The 22,685-nt window shown below is 42.1% G+C and overlaps 1 protein-coding gene across 6 annotated transcripts in view; it reads left to right on the forward strand.

Moving 5' to 3' along the window:
• The first annotated feature begins 6,728 nt into the window (after positions 1-6,728).
• Positions 6,729-22,685, forward strand: part of DACH2 (dachshund family transcription factor 2) — a 239,528-nt gene continuing 223,571 nt past the window's right edge. For all 6 annotated transcript variants that reach the window (XM_084213095.1, XM_084213097.1, XM_084213098.1 and 3 more), the window contains exon 1: positions 6,729-7,304. In XM_084213095.1, coding sequence (XP_084069221.1) covers positions 6,820-7,304 — 485 coding nt within the window. In that variant the 5' untranslated portion in view covers positions 6,729-6,819. The remainder of the gene's footprint in view (positions 7,305-22,685) is intronic.

Consider the following 22,685-nt stretch of genomic DNA (forward strand, 5'->3'; position numbering starts at 1 on the left):
ATATTTACTCTCATGCTTATAAAAGATCTGGACTCCTTAATGATGTAAATCAATTATCTCTGTGTGTGTGAAACGCTGTAACAAGATCAATGAGACCTGAACACAAGGAGGCATCTTAGGATAACAGCTGCAGATGCACACATTGTGTGGTAAAACCCAAGCTAAGGAACTCACACTGCTCACCCTGATGGCTGTCCCTCCCCCACAGAAAATCCCTGCCATGGCCCTGCCCAACTGTAAATGCATGAAAGGAAAACCAAATAAGAGCAGGTAGCAGTCAGGAGATCAGCACAGGCAGAGTACAATAAATGGTCACTCTTAGAGGTAAAAGGAATGCTTTGCATTCAGCTTGGGAATTTATTTTAGATGGGACTTAATGGTCAGACTGCTTACAACCAACAGTTGTACACTTAATGGCTCTGTGGAAAACTGCAAGGACGGATCTCTACTCCCTAAAATACATATTGGTTATAAAGATGAGCTCAAGATGATTACTTTCACAATATTAATAATTCTGCCAATTGGATTTCCACAAAGTAGAATCTATAAAATACTGGAAATATTTAGTCAATAAATCAATTACACTTCCACTCAGTCTGGATAGCTATAAATTGTTTTCTCATTGATAAAATTCTGTTTATGAAAACCTATTTTCAGGGAAACGACTCCTAAGGCTTTTTATTGGAAAATGCTTTGCAGTTAAAACAGAAATGAGAATTAATGGAAGGTCCACATGAGCCTTATATGTATAAATAAAAAAAAATCCCAGAAACTTTTTTATTTTGCTACTTCAAGGAGAATGCAATGTCCATGTTTAAAAATACCAAAAGAATGTAAAGGAAATTAAATACCTTCTTATCCCACTAGATGGTGGTGCCTTCAGATTAGGCCTGAGATGCTCAGACAGACAGTGCAGGAAAACTTTTGCTTTCTTTAACTGACCTGCAAATGTGGAGAGATGAGGTTAATCTTGTTCCTCTGGGAATAGTAACAAGCATCTGGGTCTGATGACTTACTGAATATATTGAAGTACATGGGTTGTGTCCACAGAGCCTTGCTATGAAGTGTGTTTTAACTTCAATACACATCTAATAGTATTAAGTTTTCTTCCTGCAGAAGAAAAGGTGCAAACCATAATGAACCTTAAGGATGATGGTATCTCATATAAAACAGCCTTGTTCCACCGAGGTCCTGGCCCTTTTGCTGCCCTCTCTCCTCAATCAGAATCCAGATTCATGTGGGGGATCATTAGCAATGACTGCAACTTGTATTCGTGGGTTTCATTGGAACAAGCTTAAAAGTACCACTCACATTTTTGCATGACAAATGTGCTGCTGGCTTTCAGAAAAGGAATTTACACATGTTTGACAGAAAGTGATAGTGCCAAACGTGGCAGGTCACATCTCTTCAGTGATAACACAAGTGACATTTTGATGTGTAGGAAAAGTGGATGGGACCTTGTTTGAGAGTATGTTTGTGCTTTAGTTATCTCAGGCTCTGCAGTGAATGGTCACATCCTTCATGCCTCACATAGAGCTGGGAGCTCAGGGCAGGTTCTGTGAACTGCAGAACTCCCCTCAAGGGCTGTGTCTGTCAGGGCTGGCCCAAGAGGAGGCCCCAAGTCATGCTCAGTGCATGGAGGGAGCCCTGAGGCACTGTCTCACCTGGGCTGGAGCGAGGCTGGAGCTCACAGAGTGTGAAATGTGCAACTCTGCCAGTGAGCAGCTACCAGTCCTGCCCACACAGGCTCTCCCAAACCAGCCAGAGCTCCCTGGGCCCAGGGTAAGCCATGGGGACAAACTGCTGGGTGCACACAGTTGGTCCAGAGACCACCCACCCAAATCTGTGCAAAGTAGTCAGTGGTCAGTCAGAAGCAATGTATGAGACTTGAACTGGAAAGAATAAAATAAGTCTGAACTGTTTTCATTTTGCTTAAATATCATGATGGCCATTGTCATTATGAAAATTTTAAGATTAAAATTAGAACTTGCTTTGTGGATGAAGAACTCTAGTCAGGTAAGCTCTAACGTTAGGTTTTCCAATTTTCTTTCTAAAGATGGTGTGAGGTACAGAAAAGTTAAGGATGACCATGTATATCTTGGAAAAGACAGCATTAATCAAGAACCTCAGACTTCTTTTGTCATCTGTAACTGTTGTTGCTCAGTGGGTTCTACTCCTGTCGCCCAAGTGGTTACCCCATTTGTAACACTGGAGTCATTCAGAAACCAGCCCTCCTTCTGGCACAGTTTGCTTTGTGCTTATTTGCTGTACATTCCATTTATTCTGTTCCTCCTATTCTACTCCTTCCCTTTTTGACTCCCATGTTTGCAACATCTCCTCACTATCCTGTTTCTGTTGCAGGTAACACAATGAACAGCAGCACAAAGCTAAGCTATGTCACATTAGTGTGACTTCCAGGAAAGATTACAGACCCAGAGTCCAGACACTGCCACTTAAAAACATCACAGCCAAAAAAGGCTTAATCTGAGACTTTTTAATGAGCACTTAGCCGGGAATTCCTTTGTATATATGGAGGACTGAGGCAGAAAAATAGTCACAGAAATGGATGTGGATGCCTGGATCTTCTGTACAGCTTTAATTGTTTTGCATGTTAGAATATTTTCAGCTGTATTGAGGAGAACAGATCTGCTCTTACTTTCTCTAGAAAGGCAGGCAGGATTTTGTGAAATCCTAAAGAAGCAAAATTCACTCCAATCATTATTACTTGCTGCCATTAAGGGTTGAAATGCAGCATTTGCCAAGAGTGCAAGTTCCTTCATTTGATCCCTTTGACTGTACCAGTATAACTGCCAATCACAGGAAATACCTCTAATAACTCTTCCTTTTACTTAATAAGGAATACCACATCTTTAAAACATTAGAAACAGATGTCACTGCATTACTTCACTGCTGATGTATGTAATAGAAATGACACACTAATTAATTTAATGCAGTATAAATGTACTGATTATTTATCATGGCTGACAATAAAATTATGAAAACATTCAATTACAATCAGTGGTAATTCATTATTTATTGATTCTGCGTTATGCACACATTAATACAATACATTTAATCACCTAAAAGAAGGGATCATTTTTCTATTGATACTTAGACATTTAGATTCATCAGTTTTATGTAAAATCCTTGATGTTGAGGTGGGAAGTTTTAATCCACAATTCCAAAAAAACCTCAGCTGAAATGTCAGAACTAAATTGAATACAAGTGTCAAGTACAAGTCTAAAAAAATGTGGGCACAAAGAATGACACACTAATTTCAGTCTCTTCTTTCTCTCACGTCAGTGGCCTACATTTGTTAATATAATTGTGGGTACTCTTTCTCAAGGAATCCAAGGCACTAAACACTAACCCAGCAGAAAGCTAACACTATTTTTTCTTCCTTTTCAAGCTGTTACTCAGAAGTAGCACCATCAGGGCTTTGCATTCTTGGGATATAGGCTCAGAGCTCACACCAGCTTTCCACTGGGCCCTGAGAAATTTCGTTGTTAAGGATGAAGAGAAGGGTTTGTCACTTGTACTCCAGCTGGGTTGGAATTCAGAAAAAGAGGTGTTTCATTTCGTTATGATTAGGGTGCATTGCAAATGCAACTTTTGGTTATCTTTTGTCTTTCATTTTGGACCCACAGTTACCTCTGACCCTTGTAAGTCTATGTTCACATTTATTCTCTCCCACTTACTTTAGGGACAGTCCAAGTTCTTTACTAAAAAGTATCATTTTTTTCCTGTAATCTACTCACATTGGACATATCTCTATGAAGTCCATAGGAAAAAAAAATTTATATTAAAAAAAATCATTGTGCTATCTATGGAATTCCTATTTTTATTGTCCTCCCTCGTGTTTGGCTACAGGAAACTGAGATGAAGCACAAATAGCACTATTGAGCTTTCCAGTCTTCTCTAAACAAAATTATTATTTTTAGATCATACCCTATTGCTTCACTTAGCTGTCATTAGTTTTTCTCAGTGTCCCCCCCCCCCAATCAGGTGTGTCACCCATCATTTCATCCCTGGACCCCATGGAGAGCAGGAGCTGTGTTCCTGCCAGCTGGCAAAAAGAGATTTCCAGAATGCTCTTGACTGGGGCTTTCCTCTCTCCTCCTGTGTTAGGGAAGACTCTTTCCCATTTCACTCCAGTGGGGCATATGCAAGGATGACAAAAACAAAAACAAACAAATGGAACCTTTACTTGACATCTTGCCATACAAACACAGCCAATTTTTGTATAGGATTAATACACAATACACCAGTATTTCTATGGCTGCCAGTGTAAGAAAACAGAGTGTTATGCACACCAGTCAGAAAGGAAGAAAAATAATGAAACCTTACTTTTAAAGTAATATTCTGAAATACTTATTTCAGCTATAGGGAGGCTTAGTAGTTTGTACACATTCAGATTACGTACTGCTGGACTCCATTCAAATAAACCATCTGGATACTTTATAACTGACAAGATATTACTGGATGATTGTTAGGCTTTAGTAACTTTGCCTTGTCTTTAACAAAATTACAGAGAAATAATAATATTCATGGATATAGTTGATTTGTATATGCTTAGTTGAACAAGACAGCTGCCTGGCATTAATTCTCAAACCTTGAGCATTTTCTAAGTTTCAGAGCAGTTCCTCTCTCCATGGACAGTCACCTCTCAAGGGTACTGCTTTTACTACAGACTTTATGATTTTATATTGCTTCATGCCACTCCAGCTCGCTAGGTGTTGATGTGCAAGGCTTCCTCTGGCCTTGTGAAAATTCAGTCTTATTTAGAAATATGTTTAGCTTATGGAAGGCAATAAAGTCAAAAAGGAAAAAGAATTCTCATGGTGGATTTTGATTGTCGCATTAATCTTAAAGGGGGAAAAAAAGTCTTTAAAAGGGCAGTGTTTGAATCTGATTTATCAAATCTTTTAATAGCAATCATGTTCAGAAAATTAACACCCAAAAGTTTCTATCTGGAGTCAGTTATTTGCTATTTCTATAACTTCTAGTATATAAATATCTGAGATGAGTTGAGGGCTTGATTGTACTTTGCCAAAGTAAGTAGCCCCTGCCCCACAGAGCTTCCAGTCTAAGGTTTGAGCCTAAAAAGATGCATGAACTCGTTCAGAAAAAATGAGAATTCTTATTGAAAGGTATTAATTTAAACTAAGTTATGTGAAAAGTCTGCCTTGGTTTCAGGCAGTGATGTTAGAGACCTGAAACCAGTGGCCAGGCTTCTTAGAACACATAAAATCAATGGGGAGAAGGGGAGGTTCCTCCAGAGTGTAATTTAAGATCAGTTATGTTCACAAATATAGCAATTTAGTTAGCATACAGTCATCTTCTCTCATCTAAAATGGGATTACTCATAATGCAAAAAACATTAAACTTTGCAGAGAAGGTGCCTAAATAAGCAAGCCTAACAAAAGGAAGAGAAGATGGCCCACACAGGCATTGGAATCATGGAAATAGCTGAAATGCTCTGTTGGTATTGCTTGCTTGGCATCAACTCGGAAAGTTTTGTTTATTCTTTTCTGCTTGCTTTGTTTATTGAATGGCTTAGGAAAAAGCTAAAAAAAAACCAAACCAAACTGAAACCAAAAACAAAAACAAAAAAGGAGGGGACTGAAAAAGTTAAAGGACTAGGAAAGAAAGGAAGATAAAGAATGAAAACCAGTGGCAACAAACAGGAAAGAAGCATGTTGAAACACAGGAAAAACGGGAAGAGGGTGGGAAAAGAGGTGTGATGTAACACTGGGAGAGGGTGAGAAGCAAATAACCAATGTAGCCAGCGTGCCCTGGGGGTGCTGGATGTCTGATCATCCTTCGGCTCCTCTTGTTCAGGGAGAAGGGATGCAGGAGCCTTGGCAGTTCTTGGGTGGGTGCAGGAGGTGCAGGATGTGCCGGCTGCCGGGGTGTTCGCAGGCCGAGGCACCTCATGGTGCTTTCGGGGGCTGCGTGAGGACAGGGCCGAGCCCGTTGAAGCCAAAGCACAACTGATGGCTGTCAATTTCAAACAACTGCGTGTCAGACCTCCCGAGAACGGGCTTTGCCTAGTGTGAGCGACCGCAAACTTGCACATCTCTCACATCTCCCTCCGTCCTGCTTGTGCCCCTCTCTGGAGGGTCTCGGCTTGCTTTAGGCCTGACTCAGTGGCCGTGGGCCCGCGCCCTGTGCTGGGCCGGTGCCCCCGCGCTCGGTGCTCCCGCTCCGCGTTTGTCTCGGGTACCAAAGCGAGCCTCGCACCGCCACCCCTCCTCTCCCCACTGCCTCCAGCTCCGGCGGGGCACAGGTGTTTGAACACTCACAAACGTGCCAGGGAGCAGCGAGCGCTCCAACTCCCTGGGGAAGGGATGGGAACGGGCCCAGCGCTGCCTTCCCTCCGCTCCCTTCCGTCTGAGCGGGGGGCAGCGCCCGCGGGACCGAGACCCCATCGCAGCCTGGGCACCCCGCGGGATCCCGTCACAGCTCGGGGCACGGGGCGCTCTCCTAGCCCGTGGGGCGGGAACCCCTCGCGGCCCCAGGGTCCTCCCAAAACTTTGCCCCGAGTTGCGGCGCTGGGGCGCGCTGCCCTCGCTTCCTCGCGCCCCCCGCCCCAGGTGCGCGGCCGGCGCTGCCCCGCCCCGCCCGCGCCCGCAGCCACTCGCGGCGGCGGCGCTGGCGGCGGGCGGGGCGCATTGGCTGGAGGGCGCCGTCACTCTCCCCCGGCGGCGCTGGGGAGGGGTCTGGGCGCTGCGTGCGGGCGGCGGGAGCGCGGCGGTCCGGCGGCACCGCACGGAGCGCAGCGCGGGGCTGAGGCAGCCGCGGGGAGCCGCGCCGGCCATGGCGGTGTCCGCGCCGCCCGTCATCGCCGCAACTTCCAGCGGCGGCGGCGCGGGGGGCTCGGCGGGTTTGTTCCGGGCGGACCCGCTGTACTCCAGCCCCGCGGAGTCCCCGCGCCTCACCAACAGCCTCGTCAACACTTTCCTCTCGGCCGGCGGCGGCGGGGCCGGCGCGGGCGGCGGCGGCGGCGGCAACGAGTGTAAGATGGTCGACCTGCACGGGGTGAAGGTGGCCTCGTTCCTCGTGGAGGGGCAAGAGCTGATCTGCCTGCCGCAGGTCTTTGATCTCTTCCTCAAGCACCTGGTGGGAGGGCTGCACACGGTCTACACCAAGCTGAAGCGGCTGGATATATCGCCCGTGGTGTGCACGGTGGAGCAGGTCCGCATCCTGCGCGGGCTGGGGGCCATCCAGCCCGGCGTCAACCGCTGCAAGCTCATCACCAGGAAGGACTTCGAAACTTTGTACAACGACTGCACCAACGCGAGGTGAGCGCAGGCTCCGCTCTCGCCCCCGCCGGCCCGTGGGGAGCGCAGCCGGGGGCGGGGGTCCCAGGGGAGGGGGGCGTGGGGGGCACCGAGGGGCTGAGCGGGGCCGGGGTACGGCGGTGCCGACGCGGAAAACTTTCCCTGCTTCCATCAGCCCCCGCCATGGCCGGGACCGCCGGGCAGCAGAACGGCTCCGCGCGCCAGTCTCCAAACTTTTCTCCAAACAGGGAAAGCCCATAGTTCCCGAAAACACTCATTAAAAAAAACCCCAACCCGAATCTCCAAAAGTTTTCTCCGTTACGTTTGTCCCGCTGGAACCCGCGGCTGTGCTCCGGCGGGCGGTGCCAGCCGGGTGCCCGGGCAGGGGCTGCGGGTCCCGGTGCCCCCGGAGCGGCTCCGCTCCCGCAGCTCCGGAGCGGCCGCAGCCCCTGCCCTGCCCGGCTTCGGTCACCGAGCCCGCGGATCCCTGCTGGGTTCTGCATACTCGGGGTTATAATCCTGGTTTGTGACCTCATGGCTGCTGCCTTTAGAAATGATAATGATCTAAATAAACACAAAACCCTCTCGGGGCTCGGCAGGAGCGCTGGTGCCGTGGGGCAGGGTGTAAGGCAGGCACTTCGGAGTTCCCATTCCCCGCTTCAGCAGTTGGCGAGGGACGTCTCCAGCAACATTTCCATGTCAGCGTGCTGCTGCTTTCTGTGGCAGCAAACTTTCTTTACAGACGCTTCAGCGAGCTTTGGATGCGATATCCGACCTGCGGCGTGCCCGCGTTCAGTAACTGAGGGCTTTGTGTCACTGGTCCGACCTGCTTAGCGCTGAGCGGGGCTTTTATCTTTAATAACTTAATTTCGTGCTATGCGGGCCTGATCCTGCACTCGCCGCTGGAGCGGCAGCAGACCGGGCGTTATTTTTGAAAGCAATGTTTGCTTTGTTTCAAATCACTTTATATTACAGATGGTAGTTCAGAGACGCACTTTATTCCTAGAACTGTTACTATGAACTATGTGCTTTTTTTCTTGCTCTCGGTCTGTTTCTGTAACCCCTTCTCCCGCTGCCTATTTCAATGTCAGGCACCTCGATGACATCACACACACTTCTTTATTTAAGTGATGGGTTTGGAAGTACGGTCTGAAGCTTACATGAATTTTATTCCAATACATTAGATTAGCAAGGGGTGCATTTAACATGTAAATGCTTCTATGAAATGTTTCTGAGACTCGACTAGCATGAAAGTTGATGGTTAAAGAAAAACATCTCGTTAATTTCTGTGACCGTGCCAAAGTTTTTTATTAGGGAAATAGAGGATCTGATATGATGCAGTCTATAGATGCAGTCTAATGATTTCTGCTCTTGTACCACCAGCGTTTAAAAATCTCAAAATGCTGCCGTGTTAAATGTTTGAAACTTGTATTTCCCAACTTTTTTTCCCCCCTTCTCTTTGACAAAGACTTATGGGAGCGATAGGACGAGGGAATGGGAAATGCAGGGAGCAGTGGGAAGGGGAGCTGTAGGTGAGGAGCCAAGGGATGCTCCAGGAGGGGCTGAAAGGAGCAGAGAGTGGAACGGAGCCCTGGGAAAGGCTGGGGATGAGGCAGAGCTCTCAGCTCAGACTCACACGTGTTGAATGTGCTTAAACTCTCCCCACACTGCTATGAAAACGTATTTTTACCTCTTCAAGAATAGAAAATCCCTTTACATTTCACTTTTTGCCTCATGAAGATGCCAGTGGTTGGAAGAACCTGCTCACATCAGGCGTTTTGCATTTACGGTTTCAGGTATAACGCACGAGGAGTGTTATCAGCACACCTGAAACTTTGTTCAAGGATTGTAACTTAATGTTAATTTTATTCTGTCCTGCTAATTAAATGCTTAATGCCTCATTTTATTTACAGATTATTATTTCCCTTGAGCAGTCCATACTTACTGGGAAGAATGTTGGGTAAAAATAGTTAAATACATGAGTAATCTTAATTATTTTTGTTTGCTGTGAAGTGACCTGGGAAGCACTGCAGTGCACGTTATCAAACAAATCAAATGCAGCAGAACTGTTAAAAGACACGCTCACAGTTTTTAGTTCTGTACCTGCAAAGTGAAGGCTTGAAAATATGTGATTTTTTTGAAATAATGCTCTGAACTCAGAATACTGTGCATTGCTTTCCTAGTTAATATTTTAAAAAAATTTATAGCTGTTTATGTATTTATTTGAATACTGTAGAAATGCTGCAGTAAACTCAAGAGCTGCCAGTGAAAGCAGTAAAAAATGCTGGGTATCATCATTTTCACTGGTAATTGACTTGTAAAAGTCGGCATCTCTTATGTTATTGGGCACTTAGTTATTTTTTGAATTGGGATGCAAACCATCGATTATATACAATTGAAATAAAGATAAATTCTATTTCTCCTGCTCACTCTTGCTCACTTTTTCTAGTTGAGTTTGTGTACAGAGCTCGTAAGAGCTTCAGAGAAACACACCCGTGGGTGAAAGTTTTGTGGTGTGTGTTCTGTAGCAGGAGTTGCTCTGACCTGTGTATTTCTGTAGTCCCTTCACATGCACTGTTGAAATTGTCATTCACATATTTACACAATCTTCCTAATGTTTGTTTTTAGCCAGCACCGTGCACTCTTAATTTGCAGGCAAGGTTTGTGAAATGAAACTGTTCATTTCATTGCAGGTCCCACCCTCAAGTGAGTACAGCATACTGACAAAATCTAGCTCCTGATGGGCAATACCTTAGAATATTACTTAAATTATGGAGGATTGCTTACATTTAGTAGTAAAGCATAACATTTAGTTAACTAAAAAAAAAAAGCAAACTGTAATGAGGATGTATTTTTAAAAGGAAAATTAAAACTGTAGTAAGAACATGTTTATGGTAGTACATATGTCAATCCTGAAAAACAGAATTATATGAGTGTGATCACCACCTCTTCCACACAGTTCTGTATTTGATGAATGCTGCTGGCCGCTGAAAAAACATAGGGTTGGTCTGGATTATCCAGTGAATGGTCAGAATACTTTCCAGTAAAGAGTATTTCAGTGCATGGTATATTTTTTTATGATTTAAAGTAACCATTTAAGCTAATATTTTGCATTACTTTGGCTATTCACAAACAATAAAAGGCTTTAGAAATGAATTTAAGCAGTAAATGCAGACATTTAATTTTATGAGATAATGAGGGTCTAGTCATGTTGACTATTAAAAGCTACCCTATAGTCAGCAGTACTCTGTCTTTTATTAGGAGACTGATGTCAAGATTATAATTAAAGCAATCCAGCCATGTAGCACTGCACACAGCTTCCTGTATATTGATAGGAAATGTGGGCATCTGATTGTCCATAAACTCCTTTCCCTAAGTGGATATTTAGCCTGCATTCAGACTTGGCCAGATCTATGAATTTTTGGAGGTGTTAGCATTTTTAAATAAAGATCAGTTTTTCAGTTTCCCTCTCTTCCTTGGAGAGGAGGCTCACTTCAGGCACTCTGGAGAGAGATCACTGGCAAAGTGGATTCTGCTTGAGCTGGAGAAAGGAATTCTCCCACTTTCTGAGCGGTGCAGTTAGGCTTTTGGAAAAATCCGTCTTTCTTTTTGGGTGTCTTGAAAGTCTGTGCCTGTTCAAAACTCCTAAAATACTTGAATATTTTCATCAGATGCATATCTAATCTGGAGAACCCTTGATTAAAATTCCCTTCTTTCTTCCTAGCACTAGAGCTCCCCATTTGAAGGATAACATGCTTTTCCTCCAAAATGGAGTATTTGTATGATTCCTGCATGTGTATATGCATAATACATATGTAATTTTCTACTGAGACTTCTACAACTGAAAAATACTGTGTTTTTGTAGCAAAGACAAAAAAGCTAAACAATTAGGTATTAATGATATTCTTGTTGCATATTCAAAAGGTCTTTGCAAGCATTTCTTCTCCTTTTTTTCTTTTCACCATTTCAACCTGCAGAACTCTTCACTGTCACTTCAAATCACACAATTCTACGAAGATAAAACAACATTTAAACTCATTTGCTTTGGGAGGAAAATTGAGCATTTGCACCCAATAAGCCTGATTGTGGAACTGCATGCAAATTGTGTTTTGATTTATCTCTTTTGCACTTTTTTCCATTTGAATTGATCTTGCATTAATTTCGCCAAGCGGCTCTGTGAGGCTGCAGATGTTGCCCTGTGTTTAATAAATCAATGAGACAGATCTGAATGAATCACTTCAGATGGATTCTCTGCTCGGTTTGATGTCTAGATGTTATTCTTAGCTTGTTATCATGACAGATGCATTAATGTTCCCATACACTGCCAGCAATGTCAAAGAGATTGAAGCTTTTAAAGTGGCGGTATCCCCTTTTCCCCCTTCTGTTGGAATAACTAAATTGCCTTTAGGAATAGGTCAAAATATAAATTTAATCTTGGCATTATTGTGAGGGAAGATGCTAAACTTCTGATCGTATTATAACGCAGGCAAATGCAGATTCTTACAGAATGATTAATTATTCCCAAATAGTGGAGATCAATATTAAAATCTAAACATAGGATAGCTCCTTAATAGAGTAACCACTTTCTCAACATTAATATTTCATTGTAATAGGAATGATACAAATAAATAATATAAGACTAGAACATGTTAAAAGTATTGCTATAAATAGAATATCAACGTGTCCAAATTGATTACAGGCTCTGAAGTAAGGCTTTTCTTTTTTCCTTTTTTTACCTCATTAAAAATTTTCTTTTAAAGTTAAGTATGTCTGGATTCAACATCTGTTAGATTTAAAATACTTGTTTATTATGTTTCTGCTATTACTCCCTGTGTAGGGCCAGATATGTTGGAGAAGTTGTTGATCACTGTTAATTTCAGGTCAGTTTAGTCTGGTATCCATTATCTTGGACAGAACCTGTGGAACACAAACCATAAAAGGCAGGAACATGTCTTTGTGGAAAGGTTTTAAATGCTGAGAAAAAGATAGCACGAAGTGTAAAGTTCTCTGCCACGAATAATGAAGATCCGTTTCCCACGTAGGCTATGCACAGCTTTTATTCCTTAGTGTTTACTAAAACACTCGTGGTCATCTTTGTTTTTCTTTAGAGGATAAAATAGTATTTTCTGCAATCATTTTGTTAAACCTGATTTCTCTCTGTGACGCTTTTATTTTCATTTTTAAAATTATCAGGAATGTTCCTTTTCCTAATCTTTCCTTGACACGGAAGAACTTTGACTTTTTGTCTTTAAGCCTTCTGAGAATAAATTGGAGAAACTGGCTGTAACGGATCTAGATTTATGTTGGCATTCTTGGTATTCTTGCTCCAGTAGTTCCAATTTGATAAAGGAAACAATATATGTAATAGAAATTCACAGTTTATTCAAATGAGTTTAAGCTTTAGCATTGTTATATTTGCCTTTCTCTCACCAATATATCAATGTGTGGCAATAGCATTATGCTGAGAAAGCCTCCAGAAGGGACCAGCTCTGTAGATGGGGAGTTATTCTCACGCTGGGGCTGTGGCTGCACACGCAGCCTCTGTTTGTGCCCTGCTTTGAAAGGCAGGGAAAACCAACTTTGGTAGGACTGAGGAGCACAGCAAAACCCAGTGAATTAAAGAATCATGTTCTATTGTATGGCAGTGGCCTCAGAGTGAGAAGCTGGTCTCTACCTACCTTAGTAATTTTCCAGTGAATATTTCAAATGAGCCTCATGAGATGTTTTAAAGAATTGTCTTGTTTATTTCACTGCGTTCAGGCTGGAATTGGTGTTTTGTACAGGCTGTTTGTCAGCATTAGTATTAAAAAGGTGTTGAAATCTGGGCTGTAAAATCTCTGTTTTGACTTTGCTGAGGTGAATCTCCCTTTCATGCCAGGGGCCATTTTCCAGTACAAGGGCAAAGAACTTAAAAATGTTTCGAGGATCTGAGCCCTTCTCACCAAATGTGGGACATGTTTACTGAACCCAGCTTTTAGAAGAATAACGTGTTCCTATGTTTTTGGGTCTGATCTTGTACTTGCTGAATGTAAGATCTTGAATCTCTTTTGTGCCTTTCCAGAGGTGATAATTACGAATTTTCTGAAGTTACAAATAAAGTTATCCAAATCTTTACTTTAAAATATATGGAAAGTTCCCAGCTGGCTGCTTTTGTAAGTTCTTTGTGTGATTATCAGTGTAATAAAACCTGTAGGTGTATGGAAATGTGGGATTTTAATGATTATTTACATGCACAGTACTAATATCAAACCCAAACGTAATGAGGCTGCTTCAGAGTTCCTGCTGTCTGGGATGTGTTCCTTTGGTGTAAGCCAAGGCAAGGTTTTTATATGTTCTGATTAAACCTGCATTCCCAAGCACAAGTATGGTAGTTAGTAATGATTCTTAGTGATTTAGATTTATCCTGGTTGATATTAGAACTGTCCCTCGGGGCTACAAGCTTTTGATCTTTGTTCCCTCTTGGTAAAACAGGGTTATCCAAAGTGTCTGGGTAATGGGGTTTCTCCTCTCCCTCCTTTCTACAACCTGTAAGAAACACTGATACCTATTAACTAATGTACTTTGATACCTGCCCCAGAAGGTTCCAATATCCGAATTCTGTAAAGCAGAAATTTCTTTGCTTGCCTGTAATTTTTGGTAGTGCAGCCATGCTGTTGTTTTGTGTGTGTGTGTAAAGTTTCTTGTCACTAGCAGACGTGGGGAGATTATATTCCCTTGTCAGTACATCCTGACCCGCTGAGCCCATTTTGCTCATTAAAATAGATTACGTCAGAGCCTTTGGTGACTCACTCACAAATACCACTTCTCCAGAAAGTAAGAACCGAACCCAATTAATGTGCTGCCTTTATTACTGTGCAGTGCTTTAAAGTGTGATGTTTAGCAGTGTATATTGTTCCTGTGATAAGGTATAAAATGTTCGATTGCAATTGTGCCTGATGTTATCAAGTTTCTGGAAATTGATATCTAGTACTGGCATTTAACCTACATCCACTCTCTCTGCTATCTATGGGATGGGTTAAAAAGAAAAAGTACTATTGATCTGTAGCTGGATTAAAGTTTGAAATCGGCAACAGCATGAGCACAAAAGGCTTTTTTATGATTTCTCAGCTTGCCATTGATCTACCAGTTTTATTGCATTCATTATTTATTAAAAGAATTTGCAAGCTAAACATAACGTTAAGCTAGTTTGCACACAGGGACTGCACTTAGGAAATTGAATGGAAATTGCATTAGAGATGAACATCTGTGCTATTTTTCCACTCGTGTGTTTATGGGTTTGTATAAAAGGTGTATTGGATTAACAGTTATAACCATTATAGCTTGCAGCAATATGTTAGAACCCCAAGCATTTAGTAGTTATTTAAGAAGGAGACTCTTTTTTCTTACACTAAAAAGTATGGTAATGCCATGACAAACAGAGCTTTTATTGGATTATTCCTTATTAATGGGCTTTTTACAACTAATGTGTAAAACTTGAGGTATCTTGCTATATTATGCATGTGCACTATTATCTATGCTACATAAAGCTCTGCTAATATTGTCATTAATTGAAGGTTTCCAGTGACAGTATTAGTTAAGGATTTGGCATGTAGTCACTGAAGTATTGAAATGGATTTTATAGGAATGTAAGTATTGAAAAGATCCTTAATATATGTTCCTTCAGATTTTTCCCAGCAATCAGCTAGTTTACTCTCCTCCTTGAGCTGGGTACCTTCTGTGATGTATTGTGTCAGTGAATCAGGTGAAGTCTTAAGTATTTTGAAATATTTTTCTATTTCAGTTAAATGGTTCAGTTGCCCTTAACACTGGCTGTAGTTGTGTGTGACGTACAAAGTGTCGGGTAGATCTTGAATTTTGAGGTCATCTCCTGTCATGATTTTAGAGTTTCTTTCTTGATTGTGCTTCTTCTGTAAAATAGAGGAAAAATTACTTCAGGGGCTGTGAAAAGTATGTTTGTATAATCAAGATGTTTCCTTTTTATTTGATCTAAAAGTAAGTCCAGTTTGTTCATGACTAAAATGTACTGAAATATGTCACGTCGTGCATCACCAGTGCAGTTATTCTGTTCAAGGCTCAACCTGAGACATCTCACTGCCTGTAAGACTTGAGGGTTTCCTGTGCTCAGACACAGAAATGAGCTCCATGCCAGGAGGTTGTGCTGCCTCCTTGGAATGCCACCCCCTCATCCTTTCTGTCTCTGGTAGGATGACAGTACTTTGAGCAGACGTAGCTCTGATTTTTCTTTGAAAGAATCTCAGGGCTGTTTTTCAGTAGCATTTTGCATTTACTGGTCTTAGTCTTCCTCACTCTTGTTCCCAGCCATAGGCTCTTGTGATCAGAGTTTTCATATTCTATCAGATAACACATTTCAGCTCCTCTGTAAGTTAAAGCAGGAGTTATATTTAATACAGCATTTATGCAATTAAGACACACACATACTCATTGATAAAATGTTTCCATATACATGAATTTATGCATGATGTGAATTAAACTAAACTTCTAGATTTTTCTTAAGCTCTCCCAACCATGGAAATCAACCTTAATTTTTGGAGACGGAGACTTTAGAATAATCCAGAAATTTAGTGTGAATTGCATTTGCTATGGGCATGAGCTAAAAATGCTTAATAAACTTATAAGGGCTATGTGGGCTATCTTGGTGTCCTTAGTTAAAGTCTTTAGTTTTTTATATGCTTGTCATAGCCATGTAAGTGAGTAACATTCTCAGCATGTAATTCAATTCTTTCTAGTCCGTGGCAAGAGAACTTTTAGGCTGGGATGCTCTCGAGCTATTTAAATCAATAAAACACCAAGACTTTTTTCTTTGCTGTTTTCAAGCCTGAATGGACAGTGGAATTAAAACAGAACACTTTTTATTTTAAAAAGTTCATCAGAGTTACTTCACGCTGTGTATACAGTTCCAAATCAAACATTTTGCAGAATCACAAAATTTTTGAGGCTGGCAGGGTCTTCTTGAGGTCATCTTCGTGCATTTTGAGATGAGGGCTCTCCCTGTCTCTAAAATGGAGCCATGTGCACTGGATGGATGGAGCATGGGTGAGGAATTGGCTGGATGGTGATGCTCAGAGCTGCAGTCAGCTGCTGGATCCCCAGGTGAAGCCTGGGGAGCAGTGGTGTGCCAGGGAGGGGATTGGCACTGAGGTTGTTTAGCACTGGTGATAGGGACAGTGGGATGGAGCCATTGGGGACAGTGACAGGGACAGTGGGATGGAGCCATTGGGGACAGTGACAGGGACAGTGGGATAGAGCCATTGGTGTCAGTGATGGGGACAGTGGGATGGAGCCATTGGGGACAGTGACAGGGACAGTGGGATGGAGCCATTGGTGTCAGTGATGGGGACAGGGGGATGGAGCCATTGGGGACAGGGACAGTGGGGTGGAGCCCTCAGCAGCAGCCCCAGGCTGGGTGGGGTGGGCACACACTGGAGGGAAGGGATGGATCCAGAGTGACCTGGACAGGCTGCAGGGGTGGGACTGGGCAAACCTGGTGGAGTGGAGAAGGCCAGGCTCAGGGTGCTGGCTGCCCAGAGCAGCTGTGGCTGTGCTGTCCCTGGCAGTGTCCAAGGCCAGGCTGGACAGGGCTTGGAGCAGCCTGGCACAGTGGAAGGTGTCCCTGCCTGTGGCAAGGGTGAGATGAGTTTTAAGGTCCCTTCCAACCCAAACCATTCTGGGATTTTGTGGTCCAGCCCAGTTCCTCTGTCTCAGTGGGGTCAGCTGGAGTTGGTTGTCCTGAGCCGTCTCCAGTTAGATTTTGAATATTGGCAAGGATTGAGACTCAGTCTCTCTGGGTAACTTATTTGCAGAGTAGAAATAGCTGTGCTGTGGAAGAAAGATTTTACTGGGCTGGCTGGATTCCGTGGGATCTGGGAGTAGATGTCACCGGCAGCCACTGCTGGGGTCACTGCCCTGCAGGGGAGTCACTCAGGCAGGTTAGTACAGTCACTCTTCGTGGGAGTCAACCAAGTCATCTTGTGCCATCTCTGTCTCACAAACAATTTCCTGAAATCCTATGTGTGTGCTGAGGAGCTGACTTTCCCTATTCCACACTGCCCCTGGAGAAGAATATTTGTATATTTGCAATTACAAAATAAAGGTGGCTGTAAAGAAAGCTCCTGGCACAGAGGTTGTGCCAGTAGGGGGATTTAGTTACTTGTATGTGACAGTAACTTAAGAGTTGCTAATTAAGAAGATAAAGCTAGTTGAAAGAAAAAAATACCTTAAGCTTCATTTAGAACCTCTAATCAGCATGTTTAAAATATTATGCATTATGGTTATTGTTACATGTGCAGGGGTTGTTTTTGCCTAGTGCAAGTTTTGCATGCTAGCTAATAGACTGTTTTGATAGCAGTTAATCAGAGAATGTCCTGTGTCTGTGAAATGGTATCCCTGTTGTTTTCTGGGAGGCTGATGAAGGCATCTCTCTTTCAGGGCTGCAGGTGTCTGCGGCTGCCTCCTCTCCTCCCTGTACTTTTAAATGTTGTTGTGTGCTGAAGGAGGGCAATTTTCTAAAGAGCTGCTGAGATAATGCTGAAAAATAGAAGCAGGAAAAATGTCAAGTCTTTCCAGTGAGACTTAAAATACATGTCTAAACAAGAAAAACTGAAACCCCTCCCCCAAACACAAAAACTCCCAAAACCAACAATAAAAAAAAGCCAGAGCAGAGCAAGGTGGCAAAATGCTGGCAGTTAGACAAGAGCAGAATGTGGATACTGAAACAGGACCCAGGGTAATTCAGTGTTCTGTTCCCTCTGTTGTATGAGCTTGTTGCTGAAAGATGAATTTGTAGGTCTGGGGAGCCTTTTGGCTTGTAAGTCTTTATTTGTTGGATTTTTTTATATGGCAGTTCATGGATCTCATAGGTGACTTATCAGAATACCTTGAGTTGAGCACCCTGCCATTACAAAATCATTTCTATATTCTGCCAGGCTGTCTGACTGTTTGCAGAGAGCTCAGTCCAGGCTGGCTGCGCCCTTTGCTGCCCTGCTGCAGTCCAGGTGTGTGCCATGCCCATGCTGATGTGCTGCTCTCAGCAGCCAAGGTGCCTCTTGCAGGAGCCCTCGGTGAGGGTTTGGCCAGAATTGCTGCTCTAACACACTGCAAACCTCACTCGTGCTCGTGGTCAGCAGTGCTGAAGAGCATTAATTGATCCTGCTGGTCTATGAACTAAGATTTCTTGTCTCAGAACCAGAATTGCTGTCACTCCTTTCAGCTCTGTTTTTATGAATTGCCTTGCTTGCCACACAACTGACTTTGGTTCAAACAAATCTCTTCTTGCTGGACCTTAGGAACATTTCTGTCTTGCAGTTTCATGAATGGCTTTTCTCTTGCATGTTAAGGTAGAGGGTTTCTGGTCATTCACTTACCTTGCCCTATTTAAATATGCTTTCTTCAGAATTTTAGTTTGCATGATGTGCCCCCCACAACCACAGCCCTCTAATAAAAGGCTCCATCTTACTGTTTGGCCATAAAGGAGAGAATCTCTATTCATGTTGGTGTGGAAGCAAAACAAAAAATGCTGGTGAGACATTTGTTGTAGTCATCTTTCCCCAGTAATGCAGCGAGTGCAATGGAGTAGTTCAGTTTGTGGCATTAGACTTTTAAAGCCATTTTAAAGAACTTGTGTTCACTGAGTGAAGGTCAGTTGAGTGACTGAGTTCTTAACACTGGTGTATTCTTATCTGGATAGAAAGTCTTCATGAGAACTTTTTTTTCATTAATTCATAGGAAGTTTCTAATAGTGTAAATGCCATAGTTTTGTTGGTTTTTTTGAAACCTAGCTGTTAAGAAGTTGTTAAATGCTTGGCAGGGATGAGCATCTCTGCTGCTCAGTCTCACATGTAAGGCAGCTGCATAAGTGGCTTATTCTAGCAGGACTGCATTTCAGTGTAGTGGTGTGTTGTATTAGGGTCTGAGTGTGCTGTTCTGTGATGATGATTTCCCCCCACCCTTGGCTGTCATAGAATTTCTCTTTGACATCTTCAGGTTCTTGTGGCCACACAGCTTCATCTTTCCTCCACATCTAGATTGACCTGTCATTCACAAAAACAACACAATAACTCAATACACAAACAGCAGACACCACTCACTGGTGTCATTTGCTGTGCTGGTCACGGAATTGTCTTTAAAACTTTTAAAGTGTCTATTAAGCTCAAAGTTTAAGATTTTGGACCATATTTTGGTACTGGTGTTTGTTTGCAGGGATTTCTGCTGCTGCTGTTTGCTCTTCTGCTTTTTAGTTAGAAGCTCTTTTTAGCATCTTATGCACATGAAGTTTATCTGATGATGTCAGGTTATTTCCAGAATAATCCCCTGTAGCGTCTAGCACTGTGAGAATCTGAGTGAAAGTAAACAAGTTTACAGACAGTAGGTGGGCAAAGAGTGTTTTTGTTTAAGTGTTTAGGTTGATTGCTTAGTTTGCTTGTATGACTGTGGGCAAAATGTGAAAGTTCCTTTTTTTGCTGTTGGTTTTTCATGATGTCCTGACTTATTCCTCTGTGTAACGCTGCAGAGGAGACTGAAGCAACACAGAGGCTTTGGATCTCTCATGGAGGAGGAGATTGCTTACCTTTATCTTTTTGACTGATAGCAGGTGAAATTCCACAGTGGATCCATTGTAGAACCAGAGTCTTCCAAGTGATTTCAGTGATTTTTGGATTGCCAGCATAGAAAGCATCCAAACCTCAGTGCATGGCAATGACTTAATCTCCAAGTTACTTCGGGCCACGTCAGGAAACATTTCATGCAAATTTGGAAGTGGAATAATGAAACAATCCTTTGGATATCATTTGTATCCTCTACGTATTTAATGACTCTCATATTTGAATAGATTTTATTAACATATATTTGTACAGGAAAAAAAAATGTAGAGAAAGTGTGTAGTGGGACCCCAAACCTTTCCAGTAAAGATCTACATTTTTGTGATGAAGTGCACTACATGGGCCAGGAATAGTGAGAGACAATAGATGTTCATTTGCATTGCCTGGTAAACACTTGTCAAGAGTCAGGGATTACAGGGAGAATAGGAATATTCACTTTTTCCATTGGGGAAGTGTTTACCACTGGTGATAAATACAAATCATTTTAGTGTAGGGAATACTGTAGACATGTTGCTGTGCCTATATTGTACATTGCTTATACTCAGAAATCCTTACTTGGAGTATAATCATATTTCATGTATTTGAGACTCTTGTTTATTTTTAATCAGGAAGTACATTTTAATATTCTAAGTGGAAGTGACTGCATGTAAAGAATAGTGAAAAATAACTTTATGTACCTTAACAGTTTAAAAAGTAGTAAATGATAATTATTATGTGTTTAATTAGCACATACCTTTCATAAAGGTTATGGCATCATTGGTAGCATCCTGGCTATTTAGTCAAATCTTGATTTACTCTTGCAGAATTCAGAGAAGACTGAAAACATGATGAAGGGCAAAGCACCAAGCCCCCATATTTGTGTGAACACTGTACAAGCCCAAATGGTGGTTGGTGGTTAGTACTTCACACATGCACCCAGCTTTTCTGGGAAATCCTTGGCACTCTCTGAAGGGGAATGGCCATTGCTGGGCTATTTCTGACTCTGGTTTTGGTGGAAAATTCGGCCTTGTGTGTCATTTAGACTTTGTGACACGTGTAGCCTCCCAGGGCCTAATGACTTGTCTGCAGATGGGCTGTTATTTATTACAGTCATGTAGAATAAAATTGATTGTCTTCTAAAATTAATTTTTCATTTGCCTCCAGCTCTGCTTTAATAGAGGACACACAGTTGCCTGTTTGCAGAAATACTGTTTAATCACATTAATATCTCAGCCCCCCAGGCTGGTGAAGATAATTGTACAAACGAACAGCAAAATCTGTATCTTTAACTTCTTTTTATGATTAAATTATGCAAATGACTTATCTCCTGCCCTTCCAAGCACTAATCATCTAATTAGGAATGATGTGTTAAAGGGATGGTTTTGAATCAGAAGAGGAGAACGGAGGAAGCAGAAAATGGGACCTGACAATGAAACTGCTGAAAGTACTATAGCAGTACAAGATAAATTTGTGTATGTGTTCAAAAAGCAATAATAAAGGCTTGCTGTGGTGTTTCTAGTCCTGTTTTAGTGCTGTTTTTCATAAGAGGATAATTCTTCTGTCTGATCTTCACCCATAATTTTCCATATTAACTTTAAATTCTCTATTATTGTTGTTATTATTAACTTAGTACTTTCTCTTCCAGGTCTCATAAGCAATGAGTGCGAGTCTCTCTGAATTTGGCTTTAGTAATAGAATGCTTGGAAAGACAGGATATGTTTATTTGTAGTTTGTGTTTTATCAAAGTGGTTGTCATTGTACTGAAAGATGTCCTGAGCCTGTTAAATACTTCACATATCTCAGTCTCTCTTTTCTGAATATTTAACTGGTGGTTAAAGAAACTCATAGCTTTGTATTTTAATGTGAAAATGCAAATGTCCAAGTAAAGAGGGTGCTCATCTCTTCAGGGTCCTGTGCCTAGTTTGTGGAGTTTCCCTTTTGGTGAAAACTTTTAAATTTTGATATTTAGGAAATCATAAATTTATATTTTAAGCATATTTATATGAAATAATCATGCCTGGACCTCTCCAGGAGCTTACAGCCCAGTTTGCCGTGTTTCTTTTTTTTCCTATTCCATAAGCAAATTCTCTTTTTTGTAAGTCAGGCCTTTATAAGCAGATCCTCCTACTTAAGGCACATTCCTACATTGGGCCCAAACTGTCAGTGTGTTAAAGGTAAAACAAACCAACTCCTACCAGGTGATAGCCCTGACAGCTCGGTAATGTATTTGTTCTTGTTTTCCCTTAACTCAAGTATTGCTGTACTTTCTGTACATGATTTAAGTGCAGTTAACCAATAAAATAAGAATATTCTAGAGACTAACTGAAATTTCTTGTATTCCTCTGTGATAATGTATTAATTCCTTTATAAATGTATGAAAGTATGAATGCATGAGAGTATATGGATTCATAGGATGCTGTGTGTAGATCACCAGTACCTTCCACACTCCCCAAGACATCTTCTAAGGTCTGCCTCATTCTTTCAGGAGCCTTAGCTTCCCTGCCTTGTGTGTCAGGCTTGTGCCCCTGTGTCTGTCAGATACAGGTTTGCTGATACAATCTGAGGAGTTTAACTTGCCCAGGAAAGTGTGAAACACTTTTGCAAAGGTAGGAATCCCCCAAGAGAAGCCAAAAGCAACGATGTCAAAATAATCTTTTTGTTAGTGCTTAGGTGTGTATCACAGGGATTTAAGAAAGATGAAAAACCTCACACAAATGAGTTTTAAAAAATTAAAATGCTGACTGGGGCAGATAATCTGGCTTTTCTGTGTTGTTTTTGGATGGTTTAGCACAAAGGATGCAAGTTCTGA

The sequence above is a fragment of the Fringilla coelebs genome, assembly GCF_963513975.1.
Source record: "Fringilla coelebs genome assembly, chromosome: 11".
Classification (NCBI taxonomy): domain Eukaryota; kingdom Metazoa; phylum Chordata; class Aves; order Passeriformes; family Fringillidae; genus Fringilla; species Fringilla coelebs.